General features: G+C 44.4%; 1 protein-coding gene across 2 annotated transcripts in view; it reads left to right on the top strand.

Moving 5' to 3' along the window:
* The window catches only part of GABRP (gamma-aminobutyric acid type A receptor subunit pi), a 53,913-nt gene that overhangs the window by 25,636 nt on the left and 9,558 nt on the right, over positions 1 to 18,719 (top strand). For both annotated transcript variants that reach the window (XM_084830574.1, XM_084830564.1), the window contains 4 exons: positions 1,713 to 1,828; positions 7,735 to 7,802; positions 15,346 to 15,563; positions 17,645 to 17,727. In XM_084830574.1, coding sequence (XP_084686700.1) covers positions 7,755 to 7,802; positions 15,346 to 15,563; positions 17,645 to 17,727 — 349 coding nt within the window. In that variant the 5' untranslated portion in view covers positions 1,713 to 1,828; positions 7,735 to 7,754. The remainder of the gene's footprint in view (positions 1 to 1,712; positions 1,829 to 7,734; positions 7,803 to 15,345; positions 15,564 to 17,644; positions 17,728 to 18,719) is intronic.

Consider the following 18,719-nt stretch of genomic DNA (forward strand, 5'->3'; position numbering starts at 1 on the left):
TAAGAGGCCTTGTGAGTTTGGGCAGAGTTTTGGGCCTGGATACCAACTACACCCCAAAGATGCCTGGTCACCCATTGCCTTAGGCTTCTATTTCTCCCTGATTTACCTAGAAGACAAGAAGGGTTGGTTAACTTGTCAGTGGTTAGCGCTGTCACTAAGTTCACTGTCCCTGCCTGCTTTATGCCGAAGTTATGGACACTGTAAACAATAAAAATTGTAGCCTGTCTCAACCCACCTCTGTGAATGTTTCCCATTATTTCACCTCTTTCTCCCCTGTGAAGGCACAACAGCAGTATCTGCTAGACTCAGAATAAATTACCAGCTCTTCAAACTCAATGCTACGTCTTCATTCTTCTCACTGAAGGATGCTACTAGGGTTGAGCCAAATATTCTCCAGTGATTTCTGGAAAGCAACCTCTTGAGCACCCCCACCCCCACCTTAATGCTACGTTTTTGTGGCTGTTTGCTATGATTTGTGGGCATATTCCCCGTCTTTGGCTGCTGCTTCACTGGCTACTTCCGCCCTCTGTTTAACTCCTTTACAAGTGAGCCAACCTAATCTGGGATCATGTACTAGATGTGATGATGCCATTATACTATTCAGCCAGTCAAAACTGTCTATTTGATGTCTACAGCTCACTTAGAGTGTGGGTAATACTTTCTCTGCATTTAGGTTATGTGGGTGATCCTAGTCTATCTTAGATTATATGTATCAGGGGGTCGCCCCTGCTGCCTTCTGAAATCCTCAGGTAGCCAGAATCAACATGCAGACAATAGAGCTCTTTTTCAAGGCTTTATTCCCATTCAACCTAATGACACTTACAGATGCTAATTGCTTGATCCGAGGAGTGAGACTTAAGAGAGCTGCCTACTTGGGGGTTCTAACCTTAGAAATCAGTTGATCTCCATTTGGAGGGGAAGGTGGGAAACCTTTGTACTTATGAGCTAGGAGGAGAGAGTCCACCCCTTTCCCGTGGGGCATTGGGGCGCCGCTGTTGCCATCGCACCAAGCAGGCTGAGCACCTCCTCTCAGCGCCCGCCATCTCACGCTTGACGGCGCGCTGGCACCTAGTGTCCAGAAACTGCTGTTGCTCCTCCCGCTCCCTGCCAGGGTCACTATCACTCCCAGGAATGTGTACCGGGAGGGGATCTCCCCCTGGCTGCTCCTCTGAACAGCACGCGGGTTCCTCTCCCGCGGTTTCTATCTCTTCCTCAGAATCATAACTGCTTTGGGGCTCTCTGGGCTCCGATCCAACCCTGACAATATGGGTGATCCTAGTCTATCACAAAATGAAAACTTTTGCAGTCTTCCTTGGAAATAGCTGAAAGAGGGGACTTATTTTGATTCTGATATTTTCCGAAAACAGCCCCCTCCTATGCTCAGCGCTGCTCACTACAATATGGTTGTGGAATAGTATTAAAACTTTGCATATAGTTCACATTCACAGGCCCATCACAGATTTGGGGGTCTATTGTTTTTAATGCCATCAAGTGCATTACAATTAGACACAGTTCATCCTCCTGCCATAGAACATAGACAAGTGTTGCTGGCCACAGACCTTCAATGTAAAGGCTGCATAAATGCAGTATGACGTTTCTGCTTGGTTAGTGTGTGTGTACTAGATATGAGTAGAAGAGCGAGGCTGCAACTGCACAGTGAATGGTCTAGGTGTCCTCTGTCACATCTAACAATTCCTATTTTTCATTTTCAGAAAGTGCATCTTGGGTCACAAAGTTGACGCGTCAGATTATCAGGTCGCACCATCCCTCCCTGGATTTGGGAACCTCACCCAAGGATACAACAGATATCTCAGGCCAAATTTTGGTGGTATGTCATTCTTGGGATCTTTTACAGTCATATAGAACTTGCCAAATAATCATTCCTCCTTGCAAAGAGGAATTTCTCGGTCTTCATAGTGTTCTGTCTAATGTGTCTGCCTGTTTCATATTAGCCTATCAGCTGTAATTAGTTCCCAGAGAGACCCTCAGCTCTCATCGGTTCCCATTCTGTTTTATTTCTTTCAGCAAGGCTGACCCTTGTTAACCCTAATTTAAATGTTGAGGAAGCATGTGGGAAAGTTCATTGGGACAAAACAAATTCCTAACATCACATATACACTGATAGGGTCTGAGCTGGCAGTGACTGACCAGGAAAGGGATCTTGGAGTCATGGTGGATAGCTCCATAAAAATGTCAACCCAGTGTGTGGCTACTGTGAAAAAGGCAAATTCCATGTGGGTGATCATTAGGAAAGGTGTTGAAAATAAATCGGCCAGTATTGTAACTTTATATAAATTTATGGTGCGACCACACTTGGAATGCTACATGGAGTTCTGGTGGAGAAAGATATTGTAGAGCTGGAAAAGGTACAGAAAAGGGCAACCAACCAAAATGAAAAACTCCCCTATAAGGAAAGGTTACGATTAGGTATGTACGGATTGTGTAAAATCCATTCTGTCTATGTTTCGTGGGTTGTTAGGTGCCTTTCGTTCCATTGTCTGCCCAGTTGGATTTTTTAAAGTTCCTGAATTTGCACAAATTTACAGGTGGTCTGCAAGTCCACAGAATCTGCTTGACAGGAGAAAAGCCATTCCGCTGTGGAATCTGCTTGCTGGATTCATGAAAATTCGAACTCATTTGGTTTTGTTGCATATTTCTCTGGCATCTCTAGTTACAATGTTTGGGTTCTTTCAGCTTAGAAAAAAATCGAGTAAGGGGGGACATGATAGAAGTGTGCAAAATTATGCATGGTGTGGAGAAAGTTGATAGGGAGATGGTTGTCTCTCTGTTTCATAATACTAGAACCGGAGGTCATCCCATGAAGCTCATTGGTGGGAGATTTGAGACAGATAAAGGGACCTATATTGCCACACAGCACACACTTAAATGATGGCATTCACTGCCGCAAAATGAAGTGATGGCTTTAAAAAGGCAGTAGACAAATTCGTGGAGGATAAAGCTACGAATGGCTCATAGCCTCTCAATGCCAGTTGCTGCATGAGGGTGCTCACAGTGGGAAGAGAATACTGGACTAGATGGACCTTTGGTTTGATCTAGGAGAGCTCTTATGTTTTTGTGGTGAAATGTATGTTGCTATATACAAGGAGATTTTGACAGGGTGTATGTGTATCACATGTTCATTCTGAATGTTTAAATCAGCTCTTGACTTAGAAGAATGCGATTGTTCCTTCTGAGCTGAATGGCAAGTCTCAGGTAGGCACTGGGTTCAATCATTTTCAAGGAGTTTTTCCCCATTGCACAGTATCTCATATTTTCTTTGCTCCAGGATCACAACTGAATAGTTTCAGGTCAACGGAGTATACCTTTCAGTGTGTTGTTATCGCTAAATATTTGTGTGCTTTGTCGTACTCTTCGTAGCTTACTCCTTTGAATCTAGTAATAAATAATAAATATGATGTTAGCAATAATAAATATAATAATAAATATGATGTTGGCAGCCATGGAGTAATTCAAGCAGTTCCAAATGTGTCAGACAGTGGATGAGATTGGTTGATTTAGTTTAGTATCTCAGCCTATCCCAAGGAATCAGAGCAGCTAACAACAGCTTTGAGAATTACATAGATAGCTTGCAGCCCAGTCCTATACACATCTACTCAGAGGCTCAGTGGCACTCACTCTCTGATAAGGCAAAGTGGTGAGTGGGCTGGAGTGAGCCCAGTGACTTTTCTATTCTGCATCACTGTGTGCTCACCATGTGCTCCTGAGAGCTGGGACTGAAGGGCTATGGCCTGATTACTCTGTGCGGGCAGGGAGCTTCATTGTGTTTCCTGACTCCTAACTGAGCAGAGCAGAGGAAGCTGCCCCAGCTGGTCTAGGGGCTATACAAGCAAGCAAGCTCCGAGAGAGCAATCGATCAGAGCAGGCAAACAGGGACAGCAAAGAGGAGTTTAGCAGGGGAGGTCCAGGGGGAGGTTCCTAACAATTTTTTTAAAAAATTCTTGTAACACACACTTCTATAGCAGTGTGACTCTGTTGTTAACCTCCAGTGAATAGAGGACAAAGCACAGGCTATCCCAGTACAATCAGAAAGCTAGAAACATAAAGGGAATAGAGACTATGGAAAAGACTCTCCAGTGTTGGTGACCTGCAAGGTCTGTGCAATGCTTGTTTTCTTGCCTGAGATCAACATGGCCTACACTTGCAACAAGTGCAAGTTGGTTACACTGTTGGGGAAAAAAAGTAAGGGGAATGGAGCAGCGAGTGTTGACCCTCAAGGGAGTCAGTGAAGACGAAGAGTTCTTAGACAGTATGGTGGAACTACAGCAGCAAAATGAAGTACAGGAGCTAGAGGAACAACAGCAAGCTGAGGCAGAAGAGGGAAATGCTGAAGCAAGGAAAAATGAAGTAGAAGATACCCCTTGGAAAAGAGTGACAGGAGCACAAGAATTAGAAGCCACTCCACACCAGTGGAAGCAGTGGTACTGTGGAACCGTTTTCAGGTACTTGAGGATGAGACTGGAGAGGAAGAATTACAGGGGACCCCACATGAGAGCGAGTAAGAGGCTGAAGGTCAGTCAAGCAGAGGCAATGAAACCAAGGCCTACAACAACAAGAAGAGCAGTAGTTGTGGGAGATGCCTTGCTGCGTGGGATTGAAACCCAAGTATATGTCAGGGTGGACACTGAGCCCATAGAACCTCAGAGCAGTTCTGATTCTGAGGAGGAACAGCCGTCCGTGGGAGAGGAGTGCGCTCATCCCTCCCAGGTCCTGCAGCTGGCAGAGATTCCTCCTGCTGACATTCCAGAGATAGATAGCGGTCCTGGGAGTGAAAGAGCGTGGGAGGAGGGCTGGTTGGATGCTCAACGCAGACGCAAAGAGCGACGAGCTATGGAGGCGTAGCGCCTGTTTGGCGCGCAAGCAACGGTTGTGTCCAGAGGACCCAAGGGAAAAGGGGAGGGACTCTCCCTAGCCCATAAGTTCAGGGTCTGCAAGTGATTCTCATTCAAACGGGGACCAACTTTTTTTTCTAACCTGGGGCATAGGTTACTCTGCTGTTGGGGCATAGGTTACAATGAGATGTGGCTGCAAAAAAGACAAATGCTATTTTGGGCTGCATTAATAGAAGTATAGCTTCCAAATCTCATGAAGTACTAGTTCCCCTCTACTCAGCACTGGTTAGGCCTCATCTTGAGTACTGTGTCCAGTTCTGTGCACCACACTTTAAGAAGGAAGCAGACAAACTGGAAAAGGTTCAGAGGAGGGCAACGAAGATGATCAGGGGACTAGAAACAAAGCTCTACGAGGAGAGACTGAAAGAACTGGGCATGTTTAGCTTTGAGAAGACTGAGGGGAGATATGATAGTGCCCTTCAAGTACTTGAAAGGTTGTCACAGAGAGGTAGGCCAGGAGCTCTTTTCGATCATCCCAGAGTGCAGGACACGGAATAATGGGCTCAAGTTACAGGAAGCCAGATTCCGGCTGAACATCAGGAGAACCTTCCTGACTGTTAGAGCAGTACGACAATGGAACCAATTACCTAGGGAGGTGGTGGGCTCTCCCACACTGGAGGTGTTCAAGACGAGGCTGGACAGCCATCTGTCAGGGATGCTCTGACTTGGATTCCTGGATTGAGCAGGGGGTTGGACTCGATGGCCTTGTAGGCCCCTTCTAGTCTATGATTCTATGAATTGTGTATATGACATCAGCCTAATGCCCCTTGTAAAGGTCTCATAATAGAAACAGACCAGATAAATAGACCTGGCATGGAGAAAAGAGGGGAGCTGGAAAACAAACAAAAATTTTAAAATGTTGGTGTTTACAAAACAGGTATATAGGCAGTCAAACAGATATAATAATTAGTTCTTCCAAACGGTGCTGGTTGAGGCAGCAGCAAGAATAGCTCCCAGCTGATGGAACTATACTGACCTATGGTCCTTCCTTCCCCAGGGCAGCTGATGTTGTGCCAGAGGGGCATGTGCGAAGGGACGAGGTAACAGGGAAGATCAGTTGGCCAGAGACAGAAGTTTGAGTTTGTGCTGCTAGTTGGCAAGAACAGCGTTGCTTGGTGTGGCAGGGGTAGGGGTGGGAGTTGAACCTAGAACCTAGCATGGCCTTTGTGCATACTTGCTTCCTCCCACCACTACACAGTATTACAAAAGGTACTATCCGTTTCCAGTATGGTTTCATCACAAGGAAAATGACAGCCCTGTCAAAGGCCTTACTCCTTGGGGAACTGGGGTAAAATAATACCATGGGCCTGGGCAGATAATTCCTGCATCTTTAGCCACTGTGAATTGTAAGGCTATGTTCATGCTTTATTAAACAAGGCTTTATTATTTATTTTTTACCAGCCAACCGACATGGCTTCACACAGGCTGGAATAGCCCTTACGCTTTCAAGCAAACGTACACAGCTGTCAGACTTGGACACACTGAGCCCGCCCAATCTGAATGAAGCCATGCCTGCTGGCACCCCTAGGCACAGCCCCTGCCATAGTGCACCCCTATAGCCCCCTGGGGAGAGAGTCTGTCCATACCATTCCTCTGAAGAGGAGCTACCCCACAGCTTGGGGAGGGGGCAGGTGTATGACTCTGTCCCTCTGCCTACTAATCTCTCCTGACTTCAAACTGTATGGACTGCAAGGCTGTGTGCTGGTTAGGGAGGTCTGCCCCTAGTGGCTGAAGATGTTACTGCAGGCTTCAACCATATGGACACGTTTAAATTAATTAAAATTAATTAATGCAATTGAAAACAAACTAAGTCCTAGGTGTACACCCCTAAGGTCCCCTTAGTTTGCATGCCAAATTTCAGATGTCTAGGTTTCATGGTCTTGGCACTGACTGATGGGCAGATACACATCCTCTTTTATTATTTTAGATTTATTTCAATTATTTTTGAGTTGCTTGTTAGGGTTATGCCCTTCCAAAGTAGCATACAAATAGAGAAGGTACTCTTATTTAAAGGTGACCACATCAGAACAGATGTCTTCAAGGCCCACCCAAATGCTAGAGCAAAAGGGGCAAGGCATGGGTTTATTGAAAGGAATTTCTGAAGACTTGAAGCCACCATCGAGAAGTCCCTGTCTTTAGTGGAGATGAGAGTAGGGAAGGACAGGCTAATGTGAAAAGATTTAGCAGGCTCAGGACTACAAAGAAAGGACAAGGAGGCTACCTGCAGAGAAATATGAGTGGGTTCACACAAACATGGTTTCACCATGCTATCAGGCTTACTTATCCTTACATATATTCAGGTGCACATCCAGATTGGGTATCATGTGGTTCCAGCTGTCAACAGCAAAAAGTGCCCAATGAGGTGGTGCACCTGGTTACTGCATATAATTTGTGGCTGTCCTGCAGAAAATAGAACAGTGGTATTATGTGTTTGTTTTAAATTGCAGCAAAGATTGTAATTCAAGAAAAGGGGAGAGCCCAGTTCCACAATACCACTAAAGGTTCTCCTGTCCAATGATCCCACAGGGTCCTGATCTCACATGGCAAAGCCACCACTCCAGTTCATCTTTCACATTAATCAACATGTCTTGGGTGGACCAAGTGATCCCACCTATATTACCTGTCTTTACTTCTCTAAAATCAATGGCTGCTATCTGGATACCTGTAAAGATAATTTGATGAGTTATATGTGTATATTCTCTCTCTCTCTCTCTCTCTCTCTCTCTATATATATATATATATATATATATATATCCTTTTCATCCATGAACATGAAACAATAAAATTGATTTTTGCTTCTGACACTTTCTTTTCACTTTCTCAGGAAAGCCTGTGACGATAGCAATGAGCCTTGATGTTGCAAGTATTTCCAGCATTTCTGAGAGTGATATGGTAAGCAAATAATCCCTGCTGGGTATATAAGGAAATAGTACAGTGAATTATTCCAGCTCCAGACATGGAATGAAGTTCAATTGTGTTCAGTATCTATACCTTTGATAGTGCTCCCTTGATTTCTTCTTTTTCATCCAGGGCATTAGAAGCTAACATGAGTGGTAGAGATGGCATGTTGCATGAGTTGGTCTTGTTCTAGAGGGCCAAGAACATTTTCTCTTGGAGAGAGTGTTTGCTTCATGCTCCATGTCTGGGAACCATAGGGTTTTGTTATTTTGTTTTTATCTATAAGAAGGTCAAATGACTTACCAAAACCTGAAATGGCATTCCAGGAGTTTGTTTACAGTCAGAGTTGATATTAGGCCTGCAATGTTTAGTCAGTCTGTCAGGTAGAATTAAAAGCTTCTTAACTGATTAAAAAGCTGTCTCTTGAATAATTGCACATCAGGTTTTATTCTTAAAAACAATGATTTTTAATACACTTACAGAAACCATGGGTAGTAACTCTGACACGAGAGGGAATGCCTCTTCAAAGATAGGAGCATAAGAAGAACCTCCTGGATCACACCAAGGGCCTCCCTAGTCCAGCATTCTGTTCACATAGGGGCCAACCCCATGAGAAGCCCACAAGCAGGATATGAGGGCAAAAGCACCCACCTGCTCACGTTCCCCAGCAACTGGTATACAGAGGCATACTCCTCCAATACTGTACATAACATATAGCCATCATGCCTAGTACAACACATGTAGGCATAATTTAAACAAAAAGAATGCATTGTTTCTTCAGAACAATTGTGTATTGTATGCAAATTTATGTAGATGCAGATAATGACTGAACTACAAGCCACTCGATCAATCAACTAAGATTTCTTTGATTGAATGAGAGTCCTGTTTCACATGTATGTCATGTGACTGACTGAACACAGCAAGGATATTTTCCCCTGAACGTCAGACTGGGCATAACCTCATTTGCTTTCTTTTGGCTCCTCCTGAAGGAGGCAGCTTTGCTCATTTGCAGGAGTCACATAGAATCATAGAATCATGGGGCTGGAAGGGGCCTACAAGGCCATTGAGTCCAACCCCCTGCTCAGTACAGGAAGCCTGATTCCCAGGCAGTCTCTCATCCAAGTGCTAATCAGGGCTGACCCTGCTTAGCTTCCAAGATCAGATGAGATCAGGCATGGAGTTATTTGCTCTGTCAGCAGCCTTCTGCAGTTCAGCTGCTCTCTGGCCTGTATTGTCTAGGCTGAATATGGAGGGCTGGGGGATGGATATAGTCCCACTGCAGTGAAGGTTGGGTAGAGGGTGTTTTGGACTGTTTTGGTTCTGTGATTCAGAGACTCTGTGTGAGGGAGAGCTTCAGCAGCTGCAGCTTTAGAATTGCAATATTGCAATGACAACTAACTGTTGACCTGCCAAACATCTTGCCACAATGCTGATTAAAAGCATAAGAGCTTCTGGGTCAAGAATTGCCAATCCAGCAAGATGTGTTTGCTGTTCAGGGAGGCCAATCAGGGAATGCATGGTGTTCGGTAACACTCCCACTGAAAGGGCAGGTTGACAGCCTGGATATGCTAGTCTGGACCCGGCTCTGCTCCTAGAGGGCCAGTTTGCCCCTGTGGCCAGGAGTGGATTTGTATAGTTTTGGCTGATGTGCTAGTAGCAGCCTTTTCCTGGAAAACACAGATCTGGCCACCGTCACACAGGCTTTGATTACATCTGGGTTGGAATACTGCAACATGCTCTACATGGGGCTGCCTTTGAAAAAATTGGAGATTATAGCTGGTTCTGGATTGTGCTTGTATGGCTGTTGATGGGGGCCATTGCTTGGCGTAATGACTCTCTTGTTCAATTTGCATTGGCTCCTGGTCAGTTCCAAGTAGGGATGGTCTAATCTGTTAATTTCACTTTCTCCCGCATTCAGATTTTTAAAATCTCAAGTTCTTTGTCTCCTGAATATGAAGAACTTCATGAATTTTGGTAGCTTCTTATAAACAAACAAACAAACAAACTGAAACAACTTTCCCACCCATCTCCATCAGCCAAATTCAATAGGTACAGCTGTTCTCAAGATGGAGAGGACAATGTTGTACCTGCCTGCCATACAGCTGTTAAAGATTAGGAGCCTGCCAGAAAAGAAGGCAAGCCTAATTCATCCCCACAAACATAGTTGATCATAGAGGGATTCAAACCCAGATTTCTAAGACCTAAGCACTCAAAGCTCTGGGATTGGACAGACGAATCAGTCAGTTTCAGCTTCTTCCACATCCGAATTTTTTAAAATCTCATGTTCTTTCTGTCCCAAATATGAGGAAATTTGTGCATTTGGGAAAATTCTTGTCAAATATGAACTCAAACCAATTTCTCCCCGGGTCCCTAAATTCAAGCTGCTGATTTAAAGCCCTATACAGTTTGAGCCTGGAATATCCAAGGGACTCCTTGTTCCTGTATGGGTTTGTTGGCCTGTTAAGGAGGCTTTGCTCAATGTACCTCCACTATCTGAGGTGTGCTTGGTGAGTACACAGAACAGGGCCTTCTCAGTGGAGGAATTCCTTCTTTTGGGGAGGGTCATTTAAGCCCCTTCCCTCACAGCCTCTTTATTTTTTTAATTTTTTTATTATTGCATTTATACCCCACCTTTTTTCCTCTTGCAAGTAACCCAAGGTGGCTTACATGTCCCCCTCTCCTACCTGTGAGGTAGGTTAGGCTGAGAGTCAGTGACTGGCCCAAAGTCACCCAGTGAACTTAATGGTAGAGTGGGGACGAGAATCTGGTTCTCCCAAGTCCTAGTCCAACACTCTAACCAGTACACCACAGTGGTGTACCTTTGATGCTCTCTTATCCCCAGTGTTTGTTTGTGATGATGCTGTTTTAAGTTAGTTGTTCTTTTAAAAAAACATTTGTGGTTGTGATTATTTTATTATGTTTCTGAGCTGCTCAAACATGGCATTAAAATATCTCTATAAAATAAACAAAGTCTTTCTGGTTTTAGACATCACAAGTATCTTTTGAAAATAAAGCACCTCTGAGATGAGAATAATGCATAGATTGGAAGTGTCCAAAGTCATTGGCCTGTGCACATAAAATGTCATACCTTTTGACATCAGTTTAAATGCAGAGCCCTATAGAAAGCAGGAGTCTATTGGGGTTTGGAACCCATAGGAAGTCTTTGATGGGTTGACACAGTCTTTCATGAAGCTAACTTTCCAGGTATTCCGAGGCTATTAATCAACAAATATTCTCTTCATACAGGAGAGTTCTCATCACTATACAACTTACATTTTCCAGTCTCATGCAGAACATTATAGAGATGTACTCTCTGGCTAGATAAATAATTGAACTACAAATGACCCAGGGGTTTTCACCTTCATTGCTGGGATTAATAATTCACTGCTTTGAAATGCATAACGGTGCATCATCTCAATCATTTAGGTGAAGAGGTTTCCCCCCTAACAGCATGAGAATAAAATCTGAAAGGTAGAAATGATATACATGAAGTCCCTGCATGACTTTTTTTTCCTTAACAGCTTTCATTCTAAAGCCTGTTACCGTCTCTACACTCAGTACAAAAGGAATCCTTTCACCCAGCAGCGGAGTGGAACGTGATATTTTGCATCCATAGAGAGCAATAAATCATACTTTACCGGACACACGGTAACCTGAGGACTAGGGTGATGTTCAAATGTGGCAGGTGCGATATTCAGCTACAGTGTTAATACCTGAAGAGGTGTGAATTTAAACCATTTTAGCTAAGATGTGACAGGCAATTGTATATAGTTACTTACATTCAGCAGCCCATAAAAGTATATGGGTGCTTCCAGGCAGAGGGCTCCCAGTTAGAAGGCATTGTGCAGCAATTCCGTCTTTTTCTCCTTAAGGGATTTTCTGCGGTAAGAAAAAAGACAGAAGAAGCAGTGGGAAAACAGAGGACAGTTATGAGTGGATGACAATTACATCTATTCCACCCCTCCACTCCAGCTAAAATTCCATGAATGAGTCGGGTTTGAGAAAAGGCTGATTACTGCAATGCACTCTATGTAGAGCTCCCTTTGAAGACTGTTCAGAAACTGTCACTGGTACAACATACAGCAGCCAGACTAACTGGTACTAGTACTAGGGAACATATCTTGCTAATACTAAAAGTACTACACTGGCTACTAATTTGTTTCCAGGACTAAGTCAAAGTGCTAGCTTTGATCTTTAAATCACTAAAGGCGCAATCCTATGCATGTTTCGACAGAAAAAAGTGTTATAACTCCCAGCATTCCCCAGCCATCATGGCTGGCTGAGGAATGCTGGGAATTGTACCACTTTTTCCTGTCTAAACATGCATAGGATTGTGCCCTAAGTGGCTTGGAACCAGGGGGGTTTCTTCATGACAATGAAAGGAGATGGGAGGAGAAGCCAACTGTGGCTTACCCGGATTTTTCAAGGAGCCGGCTTTGGTCTGCACAGGTCTCCACAAGCAGTGTATTGCAGTCGTTTCACAGAACATACTTACGGGTGGGGAGGGGAGTTGAAGTGAACATCATCTGACTGACAGGGGCTGCTCAACCAATAAGAAATGCTCTTCCCCCCCACACACACATCGAGGCTCTTCCTCCTTTCTCCTTTGATAAAATCCTTGGAGGTTTCCTCCCCCATATCCACAGAAATCACTCTCTTTTTCTCTCTCTCCTCCCTCCCCGACAATCATGAAAGGAACGCCGTGTTCTAGCTACGCTGCTGCAGTCAATCGAAGCTTCAACATGAAGGCTCTCTAAATGCATTATTTTGATTCATGGGAATCTTAGGAGCGTGCAGTTTGGAGACAAGCCTCACTCATTATAGTAGGAGTTACTCTGGAGTAGACACACACATGTTTGTGCTAGGAAAGACATGGAGGGGAAACAGATGGGAAACCAGTCCCCTTTCTAACCCGATGCTGCACAGGATTGGGATGATCGAAGGTGGAAATAGTTACTTCCGAATAGCAATAAACCAAACAATGGAGAATCGCAGCTTCGAGAAAGCGCTTTACAGCCTTTTGGGAATTAGTGCTTTAAAATCTGCTATTTCAATTGGGGCAGGGGGGGGATGTCTGTAAATTCTGATGTGTGAATTCAGGGGACATGCCTTGTTGACCACAATGGGGGTTACTTCTGAGTAGACACTAAGTGGTTTGTGCAGGGACAGGGCCACACCCCTTGAGCGGAGTCACGGTGAAAGGCACACCCCTGGGCAGGGTCAGCATACCCAAGGCCAATGCGGGGGTTGGGGCACACAGCAACTATACTGCGGAGAACCTGACTTAAGGAAAAGAATCAGAATTTAAGCAGTCTCAGGACATCCAGGTTTTCCCTGATAAGCTCCGGGGTGGCTGCTGGATGGCCACAACGTCATGTATCCCGAACGACCTCCAAACGCAGCCAGCTCGGAGTAAATCATTCATGGAGGCACCCCCCAGGATACACATAGAATCACCTACTCCCAGATGAACCTGTCTAGCCATTATTTCTTATTTACATCCTACCTTTCCAACAGAATATTGTTCAAGACAGCTAACAGTAGCAAGAACATTCTTCAAAATACAAACTAAAATATATTTTAAAAGACACCATAAAAATGACACACCAGAGAAATAAACAGTACTAAAACAAAGCACTAACCATATCTGCAGGTGGCCAACTGATAGGCTATAAGGCAGCCAAAAAAAGGCGATTTTTTTTCACACACACCTCCAACTGAACGCCATCAGACAGGGAGTTAGGCAAACCTGAGGGAGGGGATGCTGAAGTCTGGATGTGGCCACTGAGAAGCCTTCTCTCACATTCCCGCCAAACACACCTCTGACCTTGGTGGGGCACTGAGGGGAGATTCCCCTGCAAATCTTAATACCCAGGCAGGCTTGCACTAGAGCAGGAGGGCTTCAGATACTTCAGGTCCTAAGCCATTTTAAAATGTATTTTATTTTTTATTCCATTTATATCCTGCCTTTTTTCCTCTTGCAAGGAACCCAAGGCAGCTTACATGGTCCTTCTCTCCATTTGTATCCTCACAACGGTTAGGCTGAGAGTCAGTGACTGGCCCAAAGTCACCCAGTGAGCTTCATGGCTGAGTGGGGTCTAGAATCTGGATCCCCTAAGTCCCAGTCCAACACTGTAACCACACTGGCTCTCATTTAGGGCCTTAAAGTCAAAACTTTAAAAAAGGGCTTAAAAGCAGACTAAGCAAATCATGCGCTCCCTCTAACCTGCTCCAGACAGCAGACTGCTCAGTAAGACCCCATTTGGTTCAACAAGATGGAGCCTTTTCGGTTGTGGCACCTTGCCTTTGGAAATCCTCCCTGCTCCCCTCCCCGTCACTGTGCATCTTGCCTCTGTCCCTCCTTATTTATTTTTAGAAAGAAACTGAAGACACTGCTTTTTTTCCTTTGCTTTTAATAAGCCTTACTGCTGTTGCTGCTATTGCTCAATGGTAATTTGTTGACTGTTTTATTTGTTTAATTCCAGTTTGATTCTATAGTGATGGTTTTATAGTTCTGTGTTTATTAGCTGTCCTGGGAATCCCCACAATTAAGATGCGGGATATAAATATCTGTAATGAACTAATTAATTAACCTGTAAAATAGAAAAATACGTTATAGAGCAGCCTGAGAACTACAAGGAACACAATTTGCCAATATCAGCAGTATCTGCAAGACAAGGGGCTGCATTCAGTAGGCATATGATTTGTGGAAGGAGGACAAAGATCTCTCTGGGCAGCTCCTAGCATTGCCGATCAAAAGCCATTATGTAGCTCAGCCTTCCCCAGCCTGGTGCCCTTCAGCTGTGTTGGACTAGAACTCCCAGCATGCCCAGCGGGGCATGCTGGGGGTCCTAGTCCAACACAGCTTGAAGGCACCAGGCTGGGGAAGGGTGGTGTAGCTATTCCATCTTTCCACCTTAACAGATCTTTTGTGGTAAGAAAAATCAAGCAAGAAGCAGTGAGAAAAGACGGCAGGGTTACAAATAGAAGATGTTGAGCATCTCTACACCAGCCTAAAAATCCCACATTTAAAATGGGGCTTTCTCCTTCCGTTTTACATGCAGGATCACAACGGACTCCCTTGACACATGCTTCCTTCCCCTTCCTTTCTCCCCTTATCTGAGTCTTCCATATGTTTCATTATACAGCCATTAGATGGCGCTGTGGTCTAGCTCCTCTTGTTATGCCTTTTCCTTTTTCATGGAGGGAACTCAAGCAGAACTGAAATGCTGTAATTTGATAGCTCATTATCTCCGATCTTATAAAAAACAGAATAAAGGTCATTTAGTGCAGGAGAGGCCCTGGAGGTTCACAATGTCATCTAAAGGGCCTGCAAACTTCTGTGAGTAACCAATCTCAATAGCAGGATAAAAGCTCTGTGTGAAGAAGCCTGTTGCCTGGAACCCCCCCCCCCCCCGTTAAAATTCCATGAACAAGTCAGGGCAATTGCACAATAAACCCTCATTTAGACTTAGAAGGATTTTATTTTTTACAGAAAAGCCCTGTATGTATTCTCATGGCTTGCTGTCTTTCCTAGGACTACACAGCGACAATATATCTGCGGCAACGCTGGACGGATCCCCGTTTGGTTTTTCAGGGGAACGAAAGTTTTACTCTGGATGCCCGGCTGGTGAAATACCTGTGGGTGCCTGACACGTATATTGTGGGGTCAAAAAAGTCTTTCTTACATGAGGTCACAGTAGAGAATCGGCTTATACGGCTGTTCTCCAATGGTACCATCTTGTATGCTTTGCGGTAAGTCTTGTGGGCAGTCTGTTCAGAAGCAGTTCTGAATAGTTCAGGTAAATGTCTACAGAATTGCAGCCTTACTGTAGGAGCAGGGGGGGGGTAACAGTGGGTTTAATTGGGTACAGCCTTCAGGAATTCAGGATTCAATTGGCATCTATTGGATGCAAAATATCTGAAGGTTGACTCAAGCGGGGGAAATTATTTTCCCAGCTGTACATTTTATTATTTTTTCTATTACTCTTTGTGCTTACCTGTAGCTTTTCTATACTAATGGCAATTATCATATACTCTTAATAACAGTTTGGTATTCCAATACTGAATTTCTCTTAAGAGCTTCTCTTAGACCAGGGGTCCCCAGTACAGTGCCTGCAGGTGCCATGGTGCCTGTGGGGACCTTCAAATGCACCCGCAAAGCTCTCCTCTCCCCTCAATAAATTACTTTTAATTTTAAAAACTTGAACAATGTTAGGGCACCAGTCTCCATCCTGTTCCTGCTGCTGATCAGCTATTCAGTGGGTAGGAAGAGAGAAAGAGTTGCTTCCTGGCCCTGTCCAAATGTCTCTTATCCCTGCAGGCCTTTCCCCTTTGTGTTCTCTCTCTCTCTTTCTCTCTCTCTCTCTCCACTCCCAGCCTCTAGCCTAAGTATTTCTCTCCCCTCAACCCCTTTCCTCAATGTTTTGCTCCCTTCCCTGTCCCTAGCCACCTTCTTTCTTTCCCTTCCTAGCCTCTAGCCTTGCTCTTTCTCTTCCGCTCACCCCTTTATCTTGCTATTCCTCACCACTCCCAGGCTCTAGCCTTGCTATTTCTCTCCCCACCACCTCTTTACTTTGCACTCTTTCCCCACTTTATCCCTTTGCCTTGTTATTTTCCCCTCCCACCTCTTTGCCTTGTTATTCCCCCGCTCTAGCCATGCCCCATGGTAGCCATTGCCCCCACAGTAGCTATTATGTGACTAGCCACATCTACCAGTTTCTAAGATTCCCAGATGTGCCCATGGGTTCAAAAGGATTGGGGAACCCTGTCTTAGACTGTATTCTGGGACTGGATATGCAGTTGCAGAGCTGCAATAGGAGGAAATTAATGTTCTGGGTCAGGTGTTAACAGGGATGGCAAGTAACATTTCTACCTATATTACTACGCTTGTCTTGCATGTACCTTCTTAACTATACCAAAGACTTCCATAGGACACCATGAATGCAGACACTGCTTATTTATTCAACACCATTAAAATTGTGTGCCTCATACATTCCCTTTTACTCATATTGTCCTTCATCTAAAAACAGGAGCTTCTCTAGTAAAGTTTTTTGATATCGGCCTGACCATCACCGAGTATATCCTCTGTGCCTAAGCAAGACTTCCCCAACCTGGTGTCCTTCAGTTATGTTGGCCTACAGCTCCCATTGTCCCCCAGTCAGCTTTTCTCCTTTTGGTGGTGATGTGTTAATAGCCTCTCTAATGAAGCAAGAGAGGTGGAGCTACATGGGTGTTTTGGGGGGCACTCTCCAGCAATTACTCTTCCATTTTAGACCCAGAAAAGTGCCAAATTATGCTCAGCATCGGGCTGAATATTACAACACAGGAAAGAGTTGCAGGGTCGGTCTGGATCCTAGCTCCTTAAATTACGCTGTAAAATCCATGACTTGAGCTTTGGAGAATGATGGTTGTATCTCTGATCTAACACAAAATGTTCCACTAAAAGTGACATAGCATGCCTTTCAACTCAGTTTTCACTGTGTTGGCCCAAATACTGCTCTGTTGTTTTTATGTATATCCTTTGATATTTGTATCTCACCTTTTGGCCTATTTATTATTTATTTAATGCATTTCTTAGCCATCTCTCAAGACTGCAGTCTTCACAAGGCAGCTTATCTCACATTGGCTTACATCATATGTTATCCTTTTTCCATTAACAGAGATACCCAGGTGCACATTAGCAGAACTGTTAACTGGGAAGCCCAGACTGCTGCTCCAAAAATGTTAACATTCGTTTATTCTTCAAAGTAGCGAAGTTGCCATCTCCAAACCGCTATGAAAAATACAGATGCTTTGCAATAAATGCCTTCACAGAGTGCTTTCTCCTTTTGCAGAATCACGACCACTGTTGCATGTAACATGGACTTGTCAAAATATCCTCTGGATACACAGACGTGTAAACTGCAGATGGAAAGCTGTAAGTACCACATTCTACAGGCAGGTGAAAATATTTTGTCTGACTGGTTTTGAATGTGTCTATTCATATTTAGGTGACCAGTTCAAACATCTCATGTCTGTCTTTGACCTCTTAAAAATTTCCACCTGCCCTTTCAAATATAGAACCATTTCAAAAGGGAAGCATTTGCATTTAATCTTCTGATTTATTGAATCAAATTAGAAGAGGTGTGCTGGGTCAGACCAAAGGCCAATCTAGTCCCACATTCTGTTCACACAGTGGCCAAGCAGATGCCCCAAGGGGATGCCCACAAGCAGGATATGAACTCACTAGCACCTTCCTGCTCATGTTCCCCAGCAGCTGGTATACCTAGGCATACGTCCTCTGATACTGATATCCCACTCCTGCTATTCTGTAATGCAGGGGTAGGCAACCTGGTGCCCGCCAGATGTTTTGAAGAACAACTCCCATAATCTTTGACTCTGCTGGTTGGGGCTCACGGGATATGTAGTCTGAAACATCTGGAGGGCACCAGGTTCCTGCCCCTGCCATAACGTATATGCACATTTTCTCTCAAATTGTGTATTGAAATGCATATTTTGATACATTTGAACTGTGTCACAATATTAGGGGAGGTACAAAATCCAGGGCAGAGTGAAGTGTCACTCCACACATTCTTTCTTCTGAAAGGTGTGGATCGGGATGTTTTGTATAGGGATTCACAAAAACTGCATTCCTCAAGCATCCCTAGCTGAAGGTGAGTCATTCTACTGCGTCTTTGCATTGCAAGTGATAAAGGGTGCAATCCTATGCATGTTTAGACAGGAAAAAAAGTCCTGCAACTCCCAGCATGCCCCAGCCATTGTACCCAAACCGAGGATGCAGAAGAAATTACGTTCTATGCTGAATGGAAGGAGGGAAGGCAAGAGTAGTAGATCATGCAGAGAGGCAGTGGGCAGCTTCCTTTCTGGGCCAGTACTTTTGGCACATGTCTGTTTTGATTGATGGATTTC

The sequence above is a fragment of the Heloderma suspectum genome, chromosome 1 (genome assembly GCF_057233095.1).
Source record: "Heloderma suspectum isolate Gila_16-S chromosome 1, 16-S_ref, whole genome shotgun sequence".
Taxonomy (NCBI): Eukaryota; Metazoa; Chordata; class Lepidosauria; order Squamata; family Helodermatidae; genus Heloderma; species Heloderma suspectum.